Consider the following 19,808-nt stretch of genomic DNA (forward strand, 5'->3'; position numbering starts at 1 on the left):
AATATATAGTGGTGATAAATGTCTGCCACGCTTTGCATTTTAAGAAAAGATAAGGCATATATTTTGTTTTATGGTAATCTTGAACAGCCACTTAAAGCTTAGGTAGCTCACTTCAAAACCTGTGGGGACACTTACTATCAAGGCATTCTGTCAGTCTGTGGAGTCAGTTGATTAGGGGAGGGTAATATGGTCTCTTTTTTTTTTTTAATGTTTCAACCTGGAAAGCTTTTTTCATTTGGTAGATGAGTCTGCTGGGGCATTCTGATGAGTGAGAGGGTGGTAGCGTATCATTCAAGTGCCAGGTATACACTAACTGGCTGATAAGGCTTTTTTGAGTAGGTGGCTGACTATTAAGAAGAGTATTGGAAGAATGTGTAGCAAACCTCTAGTTATTTACACTCTAGAAGAGAGAAATTAGGTATATGAAATGTTAAAATGAGATGATCTTTCTGTGGTTTAGGGTATGCACTTAAAGTCCTTTACTAGGGTAGAAGTCCAAGATTCTGATATTCACCATAACTCTTATGTGTAGGTTTTTAGACAGGAAATTGGCTTTTCTAGACCAGATACCAAGTATGTTATTTAGACAGAACTTTACATTTTACAGTGCCCAAATTAGAGCCAAATAAGTGAGCTTTAATTTTAGTACTACTGATTTGACAACAGACTTTCACAGTTGTCATGGTGTCACAGAGTACTGTAGTGACTTCATATTATTTGCATTTCACTTCACAGCACAACCATCATAATTGTATGAAGGTCACTAATTCTTGAGAGACTTCTCCATAGTAACACTTAATTCTTGCTAGTTGGGTTTTGTAGCTTATCAGTGAGGTTGCAGTAGCATGTTTACATCATAGTTTCATTAGTTAGAGTGCTCTCATGTGGCATTTATGTTTTCTTCAGGTATATGGAGGGCATGACTAATACAGATACACTAAGAAATCACTTAAATGCTGTTCATCTATGATTCTCTATTTGGTACAGTGAGTCAGTACTGCCTTAAGCATAACAAAAAGTGTTAATGCTAAAGCTAAATAAATGCATGTATTGTTTGTGTTGTAATAATGCCAAGAGGCCCCTAATGAGATCAAGACCCCAATTGTGTCAGTCACTATTATAAATAGCATGAGAGCCCCCATCTCAAAGAGGTTTTATGGTATAAATAAGTGAGAGAGAGTAGGAGGGAAATTGGCAGTATAGGGAAAATAAGTGACTTAATCAGGGTGACGGGGCAGTTTAGTTTTGGAGCCCAAGGTGAAACTCATGACTACTAGTCTAGCGCTCCAGCTAAGCTATACAACTATCAAAACAGCATATTTTGTCATTTAAATTATTATGTTTTTTAAAACATTGACTATAATGATTATTATATAAGGCTTTAGTTGCTGGGTATGCTTCTTTTGTCTCACCAGACGTTTCTTGTATTGAGTCATAATAAATAGCAAACATTGTCACCTACTTTCTGTTTGCATTAATATTAAGGAGGGCAGTACTGGTAGCACTGGCCTGAAGTAGGAATGTAATTATTTAATTTTAAATTACCTTTATTTCCTTTTGTTAGAAGCATAAATTGCAGAAAGTACAATATTAACACTATCATCTTGATTTGTAAGTGGTACCTCAGTGGTTATAAAGAAGGTAAAGTCTTCCACTAATATGTGAAGTGCATCTGTACTCACTTTGTAAATATAAGCAATTGACCCAGTAAATTGAAATGTAGTTGTGTTTTGAAATGTCCTAAGTTTTCAATACCTTTATATGAACATTGTTATATATGGTCCATTTATTTAATGGTGGTTATAGTTGAAACTTGGAGAGGGATGCCAAAGAAGCCTGAAAGTAAAGGCTTCTAGTGTGGTACCTGCTTATGTCAAAAACCTAACAAAAACCTTTTTCCTTGTCTTGCTCTTTAAGATCTTAATAGAGGAACAGTTAGACACGACAAACTCTTTACAGAATGAAGATGATATAATTGCAAAAATGACATCTCATCAAGAAGAACTTAAATCTGAATTACCCTGGGTAACAGAGGACTTGGAAGTTAGTGAAGAGAGACCTGGTAGCACTCTGGAGGATGTAAAGGTATGTTGGAATATTAATGAGGTGAAGGGGGCTGTTAATTTCATAGACTCATAGAAAGTTAGAGTTGGAAGGGACCTCAAGAGGTCATCTAGTCCACCCCCTGCTCAAAGCAAGACCATCCCTTCTTCTGTATCACTCTTCACCAGTTTACTGAAGTTGTTTCAAGACCATTTTTGGGTATGTCTACATGGGCACAAAGCAGTGACCTTCAGAGATGCTTTACAACTTTGCAGGGATTAGTGAGAAGCTGCATTAGTGAGAAGAAGAGCCCATTAGCCCTCCTAGGGTGACATAATATAGAGGCTATGTTGATTCTAGTTCTGAAGCCACTGCATACAGAGCTAGTTTAGGCTATCTCTGCACAATGTGTTTTGTGCTGTACAGACATACCCTCACACATTAAAAGACTTTATGTAAAAACAAGATCCAGAAGTCATAGCACTGTGATCTTTAACCAAAAAGTCTCATTTCTAAAGGTTGAAGCAGTGCTGGTATAGATGTATACAAATAGCCTGTGTTCTTCAAGTTATCTGCAATTTGATCTCTTAGTGTATTATTTTATAGATCTTCTAGCACTTTGTGTGTTATAGCAGTAGTTTTAAAAGTTACAGTTGCAAATAATGCCTAAAAAGATGATAGGCCAAATTCAGTTTGACATTAGAAGTTTTGGTTTGCAAGGAATCCTCCCGTAGGTTACTGCCAGAAGACTTCATTGGCCAGTGTTTTGAAATGTACATCCAGGGTGCGATATAGCAGTAAAAGTTTCAGACATAACATACTACTGTGCATGACTTCCCTGTGCCACTGCAGTGCTGAAATTTCGGGCAAGGCTGGTGGGTTCTCTGCTATGTGCATTTATTGTCATTCCTCCCAGAATGTGGATGCAAGTACCACAGCAGCCAATGTGTGTGACCTGGAGACTGGATTGGTAGTTTTGGAGTAGTTTGTAGAATTTATCAAAGCAGCCTTCTTCTGCACTGCTTGCTGTGCTCTTGGGTCTGGATTTGAGCTTCAGGCAACAAAGCATTATTTTGTGTTCATTTGGAACATTATCTTCAGAACTACAGGGGATTAATATTTTTTAAATGAAACTAATAAAACTTCTGCAAAAATGAAGGAGTAAACTTACTTAAGTGAAGATGTATCCCAGTTATACTAGCTGCTGTGTGTTATGGTATCTTTTTAGAAACCTGGTCTTACATTTCATTTGTCTTGGTTTTCATTTAAATTGGCATGTGAACAACAGTATATTCCTAAGTAAAAGTGAAAATTAATAAAAAATGATATCTTGTCTTAAAAGAACTTTCTCAAAGCTTATTATATGTGTGTGAACTTCTATTTTAAATGCAGGTACTAGAAAAATGACATGTCCATTGTGTGTTATTTCATTGTAGGAGAAAGATGCTGAATTGACAGTTCACAGCAGAAATCTGAAAACTCAAGTCAAACAATTGCAAGAGACACTCTTGATTCAGGAAGAAGAGATGACAAATAAGGCAGAAAAGCTTCAAGGTCTGAAAAAGCATTGTCAGCAAATATTGGGATTTCATCAAACAACAAACCCTCTGAAATGCAATTTTTCAAAAAAACAAGAGCATATTAAGGAGATGCCCCAAAATTTTAAAGATTTAATCACGGATATGGCTTTGTGGGACTCACCTGAGATTGTGAGAAAGCAGGATACTAGCACAGACCTTCAACTAACTCTTCACTTAACGCCCTTCTCTGAAGTTGATAGTATACACAGCATGGACTTAGAAACAATGCACACCAGATCATCCGCCGTACAGGGAGACACCTCTGGACTGTTCGGATATCCCAAGCTAGCTGCATACAGCAATGAGGAAACAACAGACAAACTAGATTTAAAGTCTCCATGTTTCTCTGAAAGCACTTATTCCATTGCTGAGTACCAGGATATGGAAAAGAGGATTTTGGTAACTAGCAGTTACATATTTTTAATATATTAAAATTCCCTGTCCCTTCCTTTCCCCTCCCAAAATTATGGCTGGGAGTGCTGTGTGTGTTTCCATGGGAACTTATATTGGTAAAAATACATCAAAAAGATTAGATACTGTGTCATACTAGGTGTGCAGTCATCTTTTATTAGTTCATCTCCTGGTTGCACAGTGAGACAAAACTCTGCTGCATTGAAAGATCCTTTTACTACTTCTATATGTAAGTGAAATTAGGCTACTTAAGACTACACCAAATAAACTCTTCATTCTAGAGCTTTGCTTCCTACATGACTGTAGGGTATGGGATTAATTTTGGAACATTACACCCTAACTAGGTCCAACAAAGGAAGAGGGAAAGGGAAATTACCCTTTTTGATGCATAGAAAACTGAGGCACAGATTGCTTAAACTGGTGCTTATTGAAAGTAATGGAAAATGTTCCTGAGACTGACTGAAGTTGTACAGGAAGTTAGAATAAAGGTGGGAAATCCAGACCTTTTGAGTCTCAATGTACTGTCATAAATACAAGGCCAATCTTCTTTAAAATAATCCTCAAGAATCTCTGAATTAAAGATGGAAAAAGCATTTCAGTGCTAATAAAGATTAAATATTAAACTAATTATATAGTAGTACATAATTGTATATTAGAATCAGTCTTTTTATCAAGAGAAAAAATGTTGTCACTTGAATGTTACTAAATAATTTGCTGAATCTTGCCATAGCAAAGATTATATATGTGCAATTTCAAATAGATATTTTACAAGCTCATTCATGCGAGTAGTATCCCAGTAGTATCCCAACAGACAAGGTTTTTTGATATCTTTTATTAGGCTTAATCAAATAGTTGGCAAAATTCTTCTTAGCAAACTTTTGGGTATAAATACCTATGTCAGGCTCAGGAAGCATCTGCAGTTGGTGTGTGCTCTTTCTGGATGGAATGAGTAGTAAAGAAGCCAGAGGCTGGTATGCATGCAAGAAAGCCAGTCAGTGAAGATGTAAATTGAGGAGTCAGTGGGTAAGAGAGAGGCTGGGGGCAAGAGGTAGAGGGAAAGGGAATGAAAGTAGCTGGTAAATAGTGGAGAGGTACCCAGGGAGTTGGATGTCAGGCAGGTTATAATGCGTCATCAATCTAATGTCTATTTAGTCCATGATTTTTTGTATCCAGGAGGTTGATAAAGTGAAGTTCATAGCCTTGTCTTTGAAAAGCGTTTTGTAAATTCCCTGTGAGGATGGACTAAAATATAGACATGAACTAAATCATGGACTAAATATAGATATTGGATTGATGACACATTATAACCTGCCTAACATCTGACTCCCCAGGTACCTCTCCACTATTTACCAGCTACTTTCATTCCCTGCTCCATCCCCTAGGCTGTCTCTTACCCACTGGCTCAATTTACATCTTCACTGATTGGCTTTCTTGTGTGCATACCAGCCTCTGGCTTCTTTACTATCCATTCCATCCCAGAAGAGCACAGACAAACTACAGATGCTTCCTCAGCCTGGCAAAGGGTGTTTCCAACTATTTGAGTTGGTCTAATAAAGGATATCAGATTTACCCAAAGAACCTTGTCTGCCTATGTCCTTACCCGTGCGGGGGCAATCAGGTCGACTGCCACAGGCCCCACACCTTGTTGGGGCCCCGCGGTGACTCCGTGCTGCTGGCAGCTTCACATCTGGCTGCTCTGCACCCCCCACTCCTCTGGCTGCTGAATCTGCTGCCGGCTTCCTTGCATCTGGGGGGATGATCCGAGCAGGGTGCAAGGCACAGGTTTATTTGCCCTGGGCCCTGCACCCTGCTCGGATCGTCCTTAGACCAACACAGCTACAACCTACACACCCTAGTAGTATCCCTTGTTGTTACTTGCCCCGCACAGGAAGAGTATGTGCAAGGTTTTATGAGAAATGAATTAGATCTTAGTTGATGATATTATTGTGTGAGATCAAAAGTGTTTCTTCTTAAAATCCCTTACAGCTTACCTTTTAAAATACTACTTACTGCACAGAAAGGATATTAGCATTCAACATTTTGTTACATGGAATAAAAACATACTTATTCAGTATACTTCTTTTTCCATTCTCCCATATATCAGAGGTAGCTTGCATGTCAGCTGAGGCCAAGCTTAAAGCTTCAGCCCCAAATGGGAATTTTTAGGACCATTATATGCAAGAGAAAATGGGAGGCATTTCCAAAGGAACTTTCATTTCAACTACAACATTTGCTCTTGTAAATCTATAACCTCTTTCGTACTGATGATTTTTTAAGATAACAGGTGCCACAGCTCAAAACTAGATTAATGTTAGGAATGACTCCTGAGTCTGGTTCATGTACATATGGTTTTATTTTGTGTTTGTTTGTTTTAAACAGGTGAGAGAAGTTGACAACTTAACTTTAACTCCATCTGATTCACAAGATGATGTGAGATCAACAGTATCTGGCCTAGAGCGAGCAAGTAATGGATATAGCAGCAGTGAGTTTTATTTTCTATTAATTTATGTTTAACTCACTTCAACTGTATGATGATTAACTTAAATAAGCAAGACTAACATAATTTCCTTTTGTTTTTTTGCATTTTTGAGGTGAAGAAAATTAAGTTACTTAAGAGACAGTGTTTAGGCCTGAAAAGAAGTTCTATATTCTGTTAGTTAAATTTGCCTTGACTTTTCACATCCCTTCTTTCTTTAGAAAAGAGGTTGTGGTTTGTTAACCAGCTTTCTTTTAACCATGACCCTTTTCCTAGTATAATTGCTTATTAACCCCTTCTGTCCTGATTGGGTGGTCAAGATCTGCATTGGCAAATCTCAACCAGCTAAAATTGAGATAAGAGATTTTTTCTGTTGAGTAGTTTTCCACATTCATGTTCATGCTTATGATATGTTATACTTCCCTAAATTCATTCAGAAACTATTTTGCCTTAGTAGTATGCATCCTGGCCACTCAACCTGCACTCCTCCCACGCCAAGGTTATAATGGAGGGTATGCACTGCCTGCTTCTCTGTTCCTCTCAGCTACCTGGAACCTTTCTTTAGTCAGTTTGCTTTTCAGCCTGCACTCTGCTTGTAGGCTGTGTATAACTTCTTGTTTTCATTGATGATTTTATAGTTGCATTTTAACATCTTATATTTAAGTTCTTTTCTTTCTTTTCTCCAAAATTTTTTGAGAGCAAATTGAGAAGACTGGGTTGGGTTTGGTGCCCTGGTTGCTTCCTACTCCTTCCACTCTACCCCTATTCTTAATGTAGCTGTGCCACATGATACTGCCATCTTGGTGGCTCATTTTCATTTGTTCTTCTGGAGATTTTGTTTTATCAGAGTACTTTATCTTCCTTTTTTGTGGTGATGCCATCACAAAAATCTCCCAGGTTTTACAGCTGCCCCTCCTGCAAGGGTATGATTCCTTCATTCTAGAGAGATGTGATGTTTATAGGCCCTTCAAATCAAAGACCAGGAAGGCGAGAAGAACCTTAAGTTGTTCCTCCTAGACAAGGCCACAAACCCGGCATCAGATCTGGAAACAAGTTTTCAGGCTAGCATTGAGCATGGTCCAGCACCATCACCCTATACTAGTGAGCTTGGTTCAACCTTGCCTCTCAAGGTCCCTCTTCATAGGCAGGTCTCCAATCAGGTACATCTCATGCCCCTATGGTACAACCTGGAAGGGAAAGGCAACTAGATATATATGTTCAGCTTCTAAATTGAACCAACTTCCCTTTAGCTTCCAGAAATGATTTCCCCAGTTTCTGCCTCCCTCCAGATTCTAAATCCTAGTGGACCTTGTCATCCCCCAGGAGCCCATCTTTACCCTCTTGGATGATCCCTTTAAAGGACCAGATACCAATCAGTCACTGATTTCTCCCAGTGCTTCAGGTTCTTGTTCCCCACCTTCTATGTCAGCACATCAGTCCACATTGAGCTTTAGCCATCTCTACTACTTCTGATTCTGGCTTCTGAGTAGGGCATGCCTAGATGTCACCACCATTACCCGTTTCTCTGTTAAGCTGACCAAGGGAAAATTTTAGCCATCCTGAAAGTCAGCTGCATGGTATCAATCAACTGGAAGGTCAGTGGCCCCAGGGGTATGTCCCCTCCTTTCTGCCATATCCCTTTTGGCCATGAAGACCTCACAACCCCAAGCACCAGACCTGTTTATCCACTGTCACAGTTCTCTGTGTTGTCCTTGCAGCTGGACCCAGTCAGCTGTCCACTTCTTGCACTAGCATATCCACCTGATTTCAGAGGTGAGCCATACCTACAATTTGGCATGAGTCTTCCTCTTCCACATGTTCAGTGTCTTATAAACCACCCTTCCCTCAGGATGCTGATGATTTGTCTTACCTGATAAGATATGTTGCAAAGGATTCCAGTTTATATCAGATGAGCTAGTTGAACCATCTATGTATCTATTGCGAGGCAACTTGAATCATCCTGAGTTGTCTGAAGTTTGCATTACCTATTAATGATGCAATCTGGGACACTGACATTGTGGGCCCTGACGATAAGATAATGGGCAGAAAGTACTGAATCCTTCCATAAAGGACAGAATTATTCTGTTCCTACCCCATTCTACAAGCTGATTCTTAAAGAGAGAGAACTGTGGAGGTAGAATTTCTTTGGTAAATGGTCTTGTTCCTCTGCAAATTCCACAGATTCTGCAGATTCCTTCCTCTCTCTTGTGTTAGTGGTGTTAGAGCTGGTGGCTGAGATGATGCTCTGAGCTCCATTAGACATCGCAGACACAGCCTCTTGGTCTGTGGCCACTTCAGTAGCCATGAGAAGGGCATGTTGGATCTTGGATTCTGGACTACCCAAAGCAGTCTAGATGATTGTGAAGGACCTCCTGTTTGAGGGTCACCTTGTACTCCTTTAAGGATTTATGAGGTAGCCTATGTGTCTTGGGAGTATATACTTAACGCACGCTGGGTGCCTTCACACATGAAAGTAATGTGAAGCAAAAACTCTGGAGCAGTTCATGCCTGAGTCAACCGCTCCTGGGCCCAGAGTTTACACGTGCACCTGGGACAGCAGCAATTTAAGCTGGGGTGCATCTGATCAGCCCAGCCAGGCAGGCAATTAACATGCCCCGTCAGCATCAATTCATGCATTTCATCACAATAAAGCGTTCTGCCATAGGATGGTACTGTCCCCAACAGTTCTGTCCTGTGGAATTGATTAGTTTATTGTACCCTAATACGACTACACATTTACACTCTGATGCTTTTACTGTAGAGCTAATTAGTCAGCTCTGCAGTAAAGTGCATGTATAGATGCATGCACTGTGATGCCACTGAAATTTTCCATATCACTGTCCCATTCAAGTATCTTTTTCCTCAATTTCTGGTCAGCCACAACAGTTAGAACCAGTGCAAAAGTGTTTAAATTTTTACCAAGCACAAATCCTCAGCATTTCATCATATTGCTTCTCATAGTAAGCAGGGCATTTGATAGTAAGATAAAATATGATGCATACAGCCACCTTCTCCTTCTCATGCTCCTTTTATCCAGCTTAGGCCTGTGTAATGGCAGACTGTTGGGTTCTGGACACGGTAGCCTATGATTATAGTATACAGTACCACAGTCTAGTACTTTGAATCCCTCATATCCATCTTTTTACAGAGACCATTTTCATAACACTGCTCCTAGAGGAAGTCCTCTCCCTGTTGCTGGGGAAGGGCTGCAAAAAAAAAAAAAAGCCCTTTAGACCTTGAGAGAGAGGGATTTTACATCAATGATTTCCTAACTCTGAAGAGAGAGAGAATGGTGTCCTATCCCGGGCATAAGAGTGATCGATCGGTATATTTGAAAGCTCATGTTCATGATGGTGACAGTGGCAACAGTTATCCCATCTCTACATCAAGGGGTCTGGCTGACATCTGTCAATTTACAGAATGACTGTTTCCACGTTTCCATAAGACCTTTGCACAGGTGCTACATATGCTTTCTAGTGGGACAGGTATATTACCAGAACAGATGCCTCCTGTTTGGATTTTGACAGCGCTCAAGGAAACAGGAGATGGCAGTCCTGCTTTACATGGATGATTGGCTGATAAAAGTGGGTTGTTCTTCAGATGTTGTCAACCAAAGTAAAGAGGTTCCAGTTTATAGGGGTGACGCCAGAGGGGTCAGCAAGAGCCTGCCTTTCACAGGAATGGGGTGAGAGTATACACACAGGGGCTCCAGACATGGGATATCTGGACATCAGAAGAGATCTTGCTCCACATTAGTGTGTTGGAATTCATGGCAGTACACAAAATTTGTGGTATCCATATGTGTCCTGTATGCATTATCTATACTGTGGCTATGTTGTATATCAATTAATGGAGCAGCACAAGTCCCACCTCTCTAAGTAGGAAAGGAAAGCAGTTTGTCTGTGGCACTAGTGCATCGGTCACTAAATGCAACTTTCTGTGGTGTATTTGCTAGGTTTTCAGAATACTGTGGCAGACTGCTGCAGTACAGTTGACTCCATACATCACAAGTGGGAGATCAGCAGCCCTGTGCCCTATTCCATCTTTGTGAATTGGAGCTAAGCAGAGAGAAGTCAACAACCAGAGTCAGAGTTTTTGTGCCAGGTGTGGCTTCTATCTAGGCCCCTAGTCTGACATCATCCTATATACCTTACCACCCATGCCTCTGATCCCTCAGTGAGGCGTGGGTCATCCTAGTCACTGCATGACGGAGACAACTTTGGTACCAAGACTTTCTGTTGCAGCCAGCAGGGGTCTTCAAGATGCTGCCTGTTCAAGATGGACCTGTTGAAACACACTTCTTTGTTCCGGATCACCTATTCTTTTGTTTATTTCATTTGATGACTTTCACAGATAGAGCAAAAATGTTCTACTCAAGTCAGAAATAGTCTCATATGCAGCAGAAGGACTTTTGCATTTGGACAGAGTGGTCCTGGAGTTGCTATTTGCCTATGGGACTCCAAGAGCTGCCTCTACACATGTTTCCCTGCAATTGACAATATGCATGTGGACAATTACTGAAAGGAAAAAGGTAGTTACTTATTAGTAAGTTTGAGTATTGTCCACATGCATCTTGTTCTTTTTCCCCAATATATTTGCATCCCACTCTCCTCTTCCTCCTCTTCCTTGGCGTTGTACTGTGTTGCATTTTGGAGAGAACTGAGAAGCAGGATTTGCATACTGCCTTTCATACCTGTGGCAAAGTAGAGGCATGAGATGTGGGATGGGAGTGCACTGCAGATACTGCAAAGGTTTAAAAAAAAAAGTCTCTAGTCAAAGGTTAGACACCAGAAGGAGTGAGAAATATGTATTTGGATAATACATCTCATGTTTCTAGTTATTGTTTTAACCTGCATTTATTTTAAGGAAAAGGTAATAATTAGGTTGGGATTAGCTTATAGTAAACTCCAACCTAACTTCTCTTCTAGTATAGACAGTCCGTAATGAAAACAAGTTTGAATCTCCCAAAATGAACTTTTTAAAACTATTTGTAGCAATTTTAAATTAATGGATTTATATGCACCAGAAAATCTTGCTAGCTTTTTTGCTTCTAACTTTTAACTCTGGAATCTTACTCTTTCTAAAATCCACTGTTTTTATAGTTGCACAACAAGAAATTGCATGCTTAGGAGATGGTTGGGGGTTGGATCAGATGACCATTGAGGTCCCTTCCAAACCTATGATTCTACTCTGTGATGTTCTTCTGGATCTGTTTTCAGACTCCAGTTCAGATTTGGCAGCTAAACTAAATCAGGAATTAGAAACAACTGAGCATCTGGATGCAAGTGTCCTGGCTTATCTGCAGTATTGTGGAATGTTTCCAGACAGAATGGACTCAGTGAAAGAAAAAGAAATACTTTCACCGCAACTAAAGGTAAAGTTGATAAAGATAGATAAAGCATTTAGGAGATAAAAGGAAAAAAACCCAACAGTTGAGGAAAATATCCTTTTCAAAGGGAGTCCATTAATAGAACAGATTGTAGAGGTGCAGCGATATATTGGTTCATATTGTATTGCCACTGATAAAAGGAAAATTGATATTATTGGCAATTGACTTTTTTTGGACGGTGGCTGATAAAATCACCAATAAATGCTGTGCGTATGTGTGCAGCTGCAGCATGCGTGCAGCCACGAATGCAGCCTAGCAGCTTGGGAGAGCATTGTCTGGCTGGTAAGTCTGTGGGAGGGAAGGGGCGTGGAGGGGAGGGGGGTGATTGAGGTCCCTGCAGTGAGGGAGGGAGTGGGGCTAGGGCAGGGGCAGGAGCTGCCCAGCCAGGGTAGGGCGGAGCACAGGACAAAGCCATTGGCAGCTTGTGTGGGAGGGAACGGGGAGGGGGGCGACTCCTGCCGCTGTGCGCGCCCCTGGGGAAGGTATGTGGGGCACATGCCCTCAGGGTTTGTGTACAGAGTGAGGGTGGGCTGCCCATTGCAGGCTTGGGGCTGCACTGGCCTCTTTGTGGGGGGGGGCACTGGGAGTGGGGGCTGCAGCGAATTTTGGAGTTGCTGTCCCTCCCATAACCAAGCTCCCAAGCGCTGTCGCTGCCTACCCCACCTCTGTCTGCCCTTACCCAGCCCCAGGCCTTGGATGCATAGTGGGCAGCCCGCTCTTGCTCTGTGTACAAGTTTGGGGGGAACAGGCCTCCTGTGCCTCCTCTGGGGGTACATGCAGTGGCAGGAGCTGCTGCCCCCCAAGTTTAGCTGCCTGCAGCTCCGTCCTGTGCCCCACCCCAGCTGGGCATCCCCTGCCCTTCCTGTTCTCACTGCGGGGGCCTCAGTCTATGCCCCATACCTTCCCCACGCCCCTTCCTGCCAACAGACTTACCAACTGGACTCTGCTCTCCAAGCTGCCAGGCTACATATCAGCAATCAGATTGGCCGATCAGTATCGGCCGATATGGCTATTTAATAATTGGTCATCGGTGTCAGCCAAAAAAATCTTTATCAGTGCACCTCTATATTGTTGGGTAACCATGCCCACTGACTTTCAGAGAGGCAGCTCACTATGTATAAGTATGTATGTATGCATCTCTTCCAAAGTAGTAACCCATAGTCGGGTATTTTGCCACAAATCCACTGTTCTGCTTTTGAGTGTCAGAAGCGATACAGAGTAACTTTCTTTCTATTTCACTATAGGGAGGCCTCAGACCTGACTGGCTATAATCCAACCTGTTCTCCTATTGCCTCTCTTGGCAGGGCATAGATCAACAAACCTCAGTAGGGGAAACAAATATGCAAAGTTGGCACCTTGTTACCTCTTGTCATAGGGATTTGCCTCTCTAGACCAGACCATCTGTTTAGAAGAGAGACTTGCAGCCAGAAGTCTCAGATCCTTGACTCATATTACATTTGTGGTGTTAAATAGGTTGTTTTAGCATGACAAAAAACAAGGGTCCACATGTTGGTGGTGCTTTAGAGGAGGTGACAGTGGCAACATTGGTGCCCTAGAGCAGTGTTTCTCAACCTGTGGGTCGTGATCCAAAAGTGGGTCACGAGTATATGAAAGGGTTGCGAACAAACTTTTAAAAATGGATTCTCCTTTAAAGGAGAAAAATGTGGGAAACCACAAGTTTTCCCTTGCAGGATGGCAGAGTTCCAAACAAACTTTGAGTTACAAAAATAATGTGCGTCTTGGGCCTCACCCTTAACTGGTCTCTTATTGGGAATAACTCAGGATGTAGTGGGAGGATCTGGAGATTTGGATGCACATATTCATCATTTAAAATTGTTTAATTGCCTATGTTGTTGCTCATTGCAACTTACTTTTGGAATAATAACTTCATGTCCAGCCTGGGATATTTTTGATTAGAGAAATCTAGAAAAGGATTTAATGTAAATCTCAAATGGCTTTCCTTGGAACGAGACAAGGAAACATCTGTACATGATATAATGACATATGTGCAGAGAGATGATTTCATTTTGAGAGATGATTTAGTCTGGTAACAACAGAACAAGAAGTTTCCACTGCTTAAGTTATTAAGACCCTGAATATTTTAGGGATGTTTTATATAATCTGTTAAAATGTAAGTCGAGACCATCACAAACAGAACATTACTCACTTCAGTGGCCTCCAAGAGCCGCTTAGCAACATTGGGGGGTAATCACATGACATCAGATTTAATAAACTTTGTTTTATTGCCAAAAAACCCAGGAATTTTTAATATTTGCCAAGGTATGTGTAGAACTGACTCAGTCATGTATTCACACATTTAGCTTATGTTGCAGCAAGATGTGCTAATTTATACCTTTAATGAATATTCTTAACAATGCTTATGGAAGCAGTACTCTGATTCACTAAGAGTTCAATAGTTAGTATGTAGTGAGGGACATTTGTATTGAGTGCTGATGCACATTTTATACCTGAAATTTGCTAGAAAGTTGGTTGTGTGCAAGAATGGCGTATCTTCCAGTCTTCGCTTATGATGGAGCAATCTGCTGAAGAGATCTGATCTATTGGAGCAATGATCTTTATTTCTCTTAAGGAAATCAGAAGGGGCACAAGAAATACAGCACTACTCACAAACACTGACAGTTAAAGTTTGTTCCCTTCCTCCTACCTTAAGTAGCAGGAGTGATTCCTTTACTCTTCCTAGGAGAGAGAGACACGATCCATAGTAGAAGTGCAGTAGCTCCTTGCTCTTATGTAGCTTTCCAGAAGCTGGTGACAGATTTTTAGTACTGCTTCATGTTTTCTTTCTGTGCCTGGCTGGCTGATTCCTAGGTTAGTCAGTCTAGTGAGGAGTTTTCAGATACAGGCATCTATGCAAAGTGTTCCTAATTTGTGTGCAAGAAAGTTGTGAAGAGATGGTCAGGTTTTGGCAATGTGGTTCCTGGACCGTATTACCAACTTGCAGAAGATATTCAATTTTACAAACATACCTGACAATAGGTAACAAATGTTTTTTTTTCTTTTTTTTGTGTGTTTTTTAAAGTGCACTGTGAACCAGAGATTTTGCAATATGGCTTGCACAAAAGCTGTAATACCAGGCAATTAAGTTGACTCTTGTAGGGTCTTTCATATGTTTCAAACAGTAGGGTTAGAACTGTGACATCATGTAGAGAGTCATGTGTTAATCTGTCCTGACAAGCTACTTACATAGATGGTAAGTTCCTTTGGACAGGGGCATTTTTTTCCATCTTTCTACCATGCCCAGTGGTCTGTCTAGGCAGATGCTCCCACAGTACAAATGATGCATGATAGATTGAATGGGGCTTAATGTACATCTGCTTGATACAGATTGGATATTTCAGGGTAAAAAGACAGATGCACCTCTAGCTTGTAAGAGGTGGGATGGATGAGATTTGTGTTGTATCTTGGTTCTATGTGGAAACTAGAACTTGAGATGCACTATGCAGTAGGTTTCCCTACTTACATTTTACATGCCTGCTCATTAGCATCTACATTGGAGGAGGGTTGGCACTTGAAGACAAAATGCAAGTTAGTGGGGGAATCTTAATTTCTAATTTCCCTTTCTCTAGAAATCTGATGTTTTTTAAATACTGTCACTTTATAGAAATATCTTTAATAAGTAAAACACATGCTTAAAGAGTTTTTTGTTTCATCTCTGTTTGTTTGTTCCCTAAAGTTTACAGTGCAAAAACATCTTCATCTTTTGATAGATGCTGTTTTTATTGTTAAGTTTAATTTACAGAAACATAACACAATGTTTTCTGGTTGACATTTTAGATCATCTTAATTTAGTGTTATTTATATAAATGTTTTCTCTCTTCAGACTGTGCTGAAAATGGTATATGAAGAGAGTCGCAAAATATTGGCTTTGTCAGAATATCCATTTGTTCTGAGGGATCCAAAGAGTGTTCAGCAGCCTACAGCAGCAGAGGGATGGCAGAAAGAGGGTCTAACTTTATTGGATGCAATACAGTCACTAAAAGATTATCTTAGTAAGATGACAGATAAAGGAGGCAAGGTATCAAGATAAAACAAATTAATTAAAATAAAATACATTACCAGTTCTTTTGTATAGATGCTAATAAATTTACTCTCTCCCTGTAGGAATATTCAGATGCTTGTCTTGACTGGAGAGGTGAACTTCTCCAGGCTGTTCAGAGCGTATTGGAGAAAGAGCGCAACATGTTGCAACTTGACTTGCAATCACATCTCTGCAATCCTGGGTCTGGGGATAAAGGTTCATTGGTGGAAAAGCTGGAGCATATTATGAAACAACAAGTACGAAACTCTATATCATTCACTGTGTTCTCCCTAAATTTTTGGTAATCATAGTTGGTGACACAATATGTGGATGTCAAATCTCTCATGCTTTTGTATCTTGCTAATCAGCGACCTAATGATCGAAGGGAAGCTGGGTGACAGCGACCACGAGCTGATCACTTTCACCATCTGCCATAAAGCTGGCAAGTCGGTCAGCCATACAGAAGTTCTCGACTTCAGGAAAGCTGACTTTGACAAGCTCAGGAGGCTTGTTGGTGAGGCCCTAAGGGACCACAACCCAAAGGGGAGGGGAGTTCAGGAAGAGTGGTCGCTCCTCAAGGGAGCAATCCTGAATGCACAAGCTAAGTCTATTCCATCTCGGAGGAAAGGCAGCAAAAGGGCACAACAGCCCCCTTGGCTCAACAAAAAACTAGCGGACCTCCGGCGTCTAAAAAGAAAGACTTACAAAGGATGGAAGATGGGATCCACCTCCAAGGAGGAATACTCTGCACTGGTCTGCACCTGCAGGGAGCGAACCAAGAAAGCCAAGGCTGCAACGGAACTCCGACTGGCTACAAGCATCAAGGACAATAAAAAGTCCTTTTTTAGATACGTGGGGAGCCGGAGGAAAAGCAAGGGCAACATTGGACCCCTGCTAAACCAGATGGGACAACTGACAACCAACGCCCAGGAAAAAGCCAACTTGCTAAATGGGTGCTTTGCGTTGGTCTTTCACCAGTCCCATGGGATGCCCCTGCCCATTACGGGACAGGAAGACCTGGGTGAAGGAGATTCCTTAGCCTCCATCAATGCTGACCTCGTGAAGGGACACCTTCAGGTCACCTGGCCCTGACAGTCTACACCCCAGGGTACTCAAGGAGCTGGCTAGCATCATCGCTCAGCCCCTTGCACGGATCTTCAAGAACTCCCGGCACTCTGGTGAAGTGCCCAATGATTGGAAGAAGGCCAATGTCTTGCCTATCTTCAAGAAAGGAAGGAAAGTGGATCCGGCAAACTACAGGCCCATCAGCCTGACCTCTATCCTGGGGAAGGTCTTAGAAAAGATTATCAAAGAGGCCATTCTTAACAGTGATTGATGGCAACATCGTGAGGAATAGCCAGCATGGGTTTGTTGCGGGTAGGTCTTGCTTGACCAATCTTATTTCCTTTTACAACCAAGTGACCCATCACCTGGAAAAGGGAGAGGAGATTGATGTCGTATATCTTGACTTTAAAAAAACCTTCAATCTGGTATCCCATGATTACCTCTTGGCAAAACTGGCCAGCTGCAGCCTTGGGTCCACCACCATCCTCTGGCGGAATTGGCTCCATGGTCGGACCCAGAGGGTGGTGGTTGGCGGAAGTCAATTGTCATGGTCTGCTGTGATCAGTGGGGTCCCTCAAGGCTCTGTCCTTGGACCTGTATTATTCAACATCTTCATTAATGATGTGGACATTGGAGTCAGAAGTGGACTAGCCAAGTTCGCTGACACCAAACTTTGGAGTAAAGCATCCACACCTGAGGACAGGAGGGTGACTCAGGCTGATCTTTACAGGCTCAGGAAATGGGCAGATGAGAACCTGATGGTGAGATGAGAACACCGAAAAATTAAAGGTTCTCCACCTTGGGAAGAAAAACCCGCACCATGCTCATAGGCTCGGCAGTGCTACGCTGACTAGCACTACAAATAAAAGGTACTTGGGGGTCATGATTGACCACAAGATGAACATGAGCCATCAGTGTGATGCTACGGCTAGTAAAGCGAGCAAAAAGCTGGCTTGCACTCCTAGATGGGTCTCAAGCAAATCCCAGGACGTCATTCTCCCCTTGTACTCGGCCTTGGTGAGGCTGCAGCTGGAGTACTGTGTCCAGTTTTGGGTTCCACAATTCAAAAATGATGTGGAGAAGCTTGAGAGAGTCCGGAGGAGAGCCACACGCATGATCCGAGGTCAGGAAAACAGACCTTATGATGAGAGGCTGAGAGCTATGGGACTCTCCAGCCTGGCAAAGTCCAGGTTCAGGGGTGATCTGGTAGCTGCCTGTAAATTTATAAGGGGTGCTCACCAGGATCTGGGGGAATGTTTGTTCACCAGAGCACCCCAAGGGATGACAAGGTTGAACGGTCATAAACTCCACCAAGACCATTTCGGGCTGGACATAAGGAAGAAATTCTTTACTGTCTGAGCCCCAAGGTCTGGCATAGCCTGCCATCGGAGGTGGTTCAAGCACCTACTTTGAACGTCTTCAAGAGAAATGTGGATGTTTATCTTGCTGGGATCCTATGACCCCAGCTGACTTCCTGCCCCTGGGGCAGGGGGCTGGGCTTGATCTTCCGAGGTCCCTTCCAGCCCTAATGTCTATGAAATCTTATGCTGTGGGCATTAGGTTTTTGTGAGTTTTGTTTTGATAGCCATTTTCCTCCAGTCTTGTCATGATACTTGTTCTGAAATGATTAAAGATAGTTTGCGATAACTGTCAGGCTATTAGAGAGGCTAATAAAGTACTTCCTGTTGCCAACTCAAAAATTTGTTAATAGAATAGGTAGGAGTTTAATCAATTCAAATTGCCTCTGTCTTTTTATAAAATGTAAGTTATGTAGGGAAGTATAATTTATAAAATTTCTAGGATTTATCCTGTGGGGAGAATGTGAGTATCTGTATGAACTTAATGTTACTTAGAAGTTACTGGGATTTTTTTCCCCCCATATGTCTGAAATGGGCTTTGTTTATTTTCAGGAAGAACAGCAGCAGCTAGTCTTAGAGCACCTTTTATCTTCTGATAGGAGCAGCTTACTTTCTGAAATACAGGATCTTCGAGCGCAACTACGAATGACACATCTTCAAAACCAGGAGAAGCTACAGCAGCTACAGGAAATCATTACTAATGCAGAGGATCGGGGGAGTAAACAAGAACATCAACTTCGGAGGAAGGGTAGTAATTAGTTTAAACTCCTTGCATCTGCTTTTTCCATTCCAGCACAGGGCCATTTAATGGAAAACAATACATCCTGACACCACTTTTTTTTTTTAAATGTATCAGATTTTTTAAAGGTCTTAGCAGCAGTAAGAGTGCAGCCTATTTTAAAAATCCTTCATTGCAGAAATGTTTATTTGAAAAGGTTTTTGAAATACACCAAAAACAAGTTATCTGCATTCTTTATCTTAGAGGCGGCTGAAGGAAAAATGTTACGTCAAGAAATGCATATTAAATACTTGAGAGACAAACAAGAAAATGGTGGGTTTTCAGAAAATTTTCTGAACTGGTGCGTTTATCTAGGTACATTGGTAAACAGGTTATTTGAGGACTGCTAGCAATGTATTGTTTTAATTAAGAGTTAGAAACCAGAGAGGAATCAGATGTCCAATGAACAAGTCAGAAGGAAAGGCGAAAGCTGCTTGAGACACTAAATAAAACAGTAGTTGTGTAATTATGGAAAATATTTATTATTGTATGAGCTTTTTGAAATAATTGAGTTCTTTGTTAAGAGGAGATGGGGAAGGTAGTAGCAGTTTTGGCCCTTTTTATCTGTACTTTTAAATGTGTATATTTGGGAATAGAATTGTTAAGTGTTACAGTACAAATGGTCTTCATAATTTTCCCTCTTAGTTGAATTACTAGAATATAAGATTC

General features: G+C 41.3%; 1 protein-coding gene across 8 annotated transcripts in view; it reads left to right on the forward strand.

Annotated features, from left to right (window-relative positions):
- Nucleotides 1-19,808, forward strand: part of PCNT (pericentrin) — a 130,930-nt gene that overhangs the window by 90,572 nt on the left and 20,550 nt on the right. For 7 of the 8 annotated variants that reach the window (XR_003093684.1, XM_025202192.1, XM_025202194.1 and 4 more), the window contains 8 exons: nucleotides 1,918-2,085; nucleotides 3,480-4,022; nucleotides 6,414-6,516; nucleotides 11,613-11,884; nucleotides 15,741-15,935; nucleotides 16,022-16,195; nucleotides 18,914-19,109; nucleotides 19,785-19,808. The exon at nucleotides 19,785-19,808 is cut by the window's right edge and continues 202 nt beyond it. Coding sequence is in view for 7 of the 8 variants with exons in the window: in XM_025202192.1 (XP_025057977.1) it covers nucleotides 1,918-2,085; nucleotides 3,480-4,022; nucleotides 6,414-6,516; nucleotides 11,613-11,884; nucleotides 15,741-15,935; nucleotides 16,022-16,195; nucleotides 18,914-19,109; nucleotides 19,785-19,808 (1,675 nt within the window). In the remaining variant the exon portion in view is untranslated. The remainder of the gene's footprint in view (nucleotides 1-1,917; nucleotides 2,086-3,479; nucleotides 4,023-6,413; nucleotides 6,517-11,612; nucleotides 11,885-15,740; nucleotides 15,936-16,021; nucleotides 16,196-18,913; nucleotides 19,110-19,784) is intronic. The other variant, XM_025202196.1, reaches the window with a different exon arrangement.

This window comes from Alligator sinensis, unplaced genomic scaffold (assembly GCF_000455745.1).
Source record: "Alligator sinensis unplaced genomic scaffold, ASM45574v1 scaffold566_1, whole genome shotgun sequence".
Classification (NCBI taxonomy): Eukaryota; Metazoa; Chordata; order Crocodylia; family Alligatoridae; genus Alligator; species Alligator sinensis.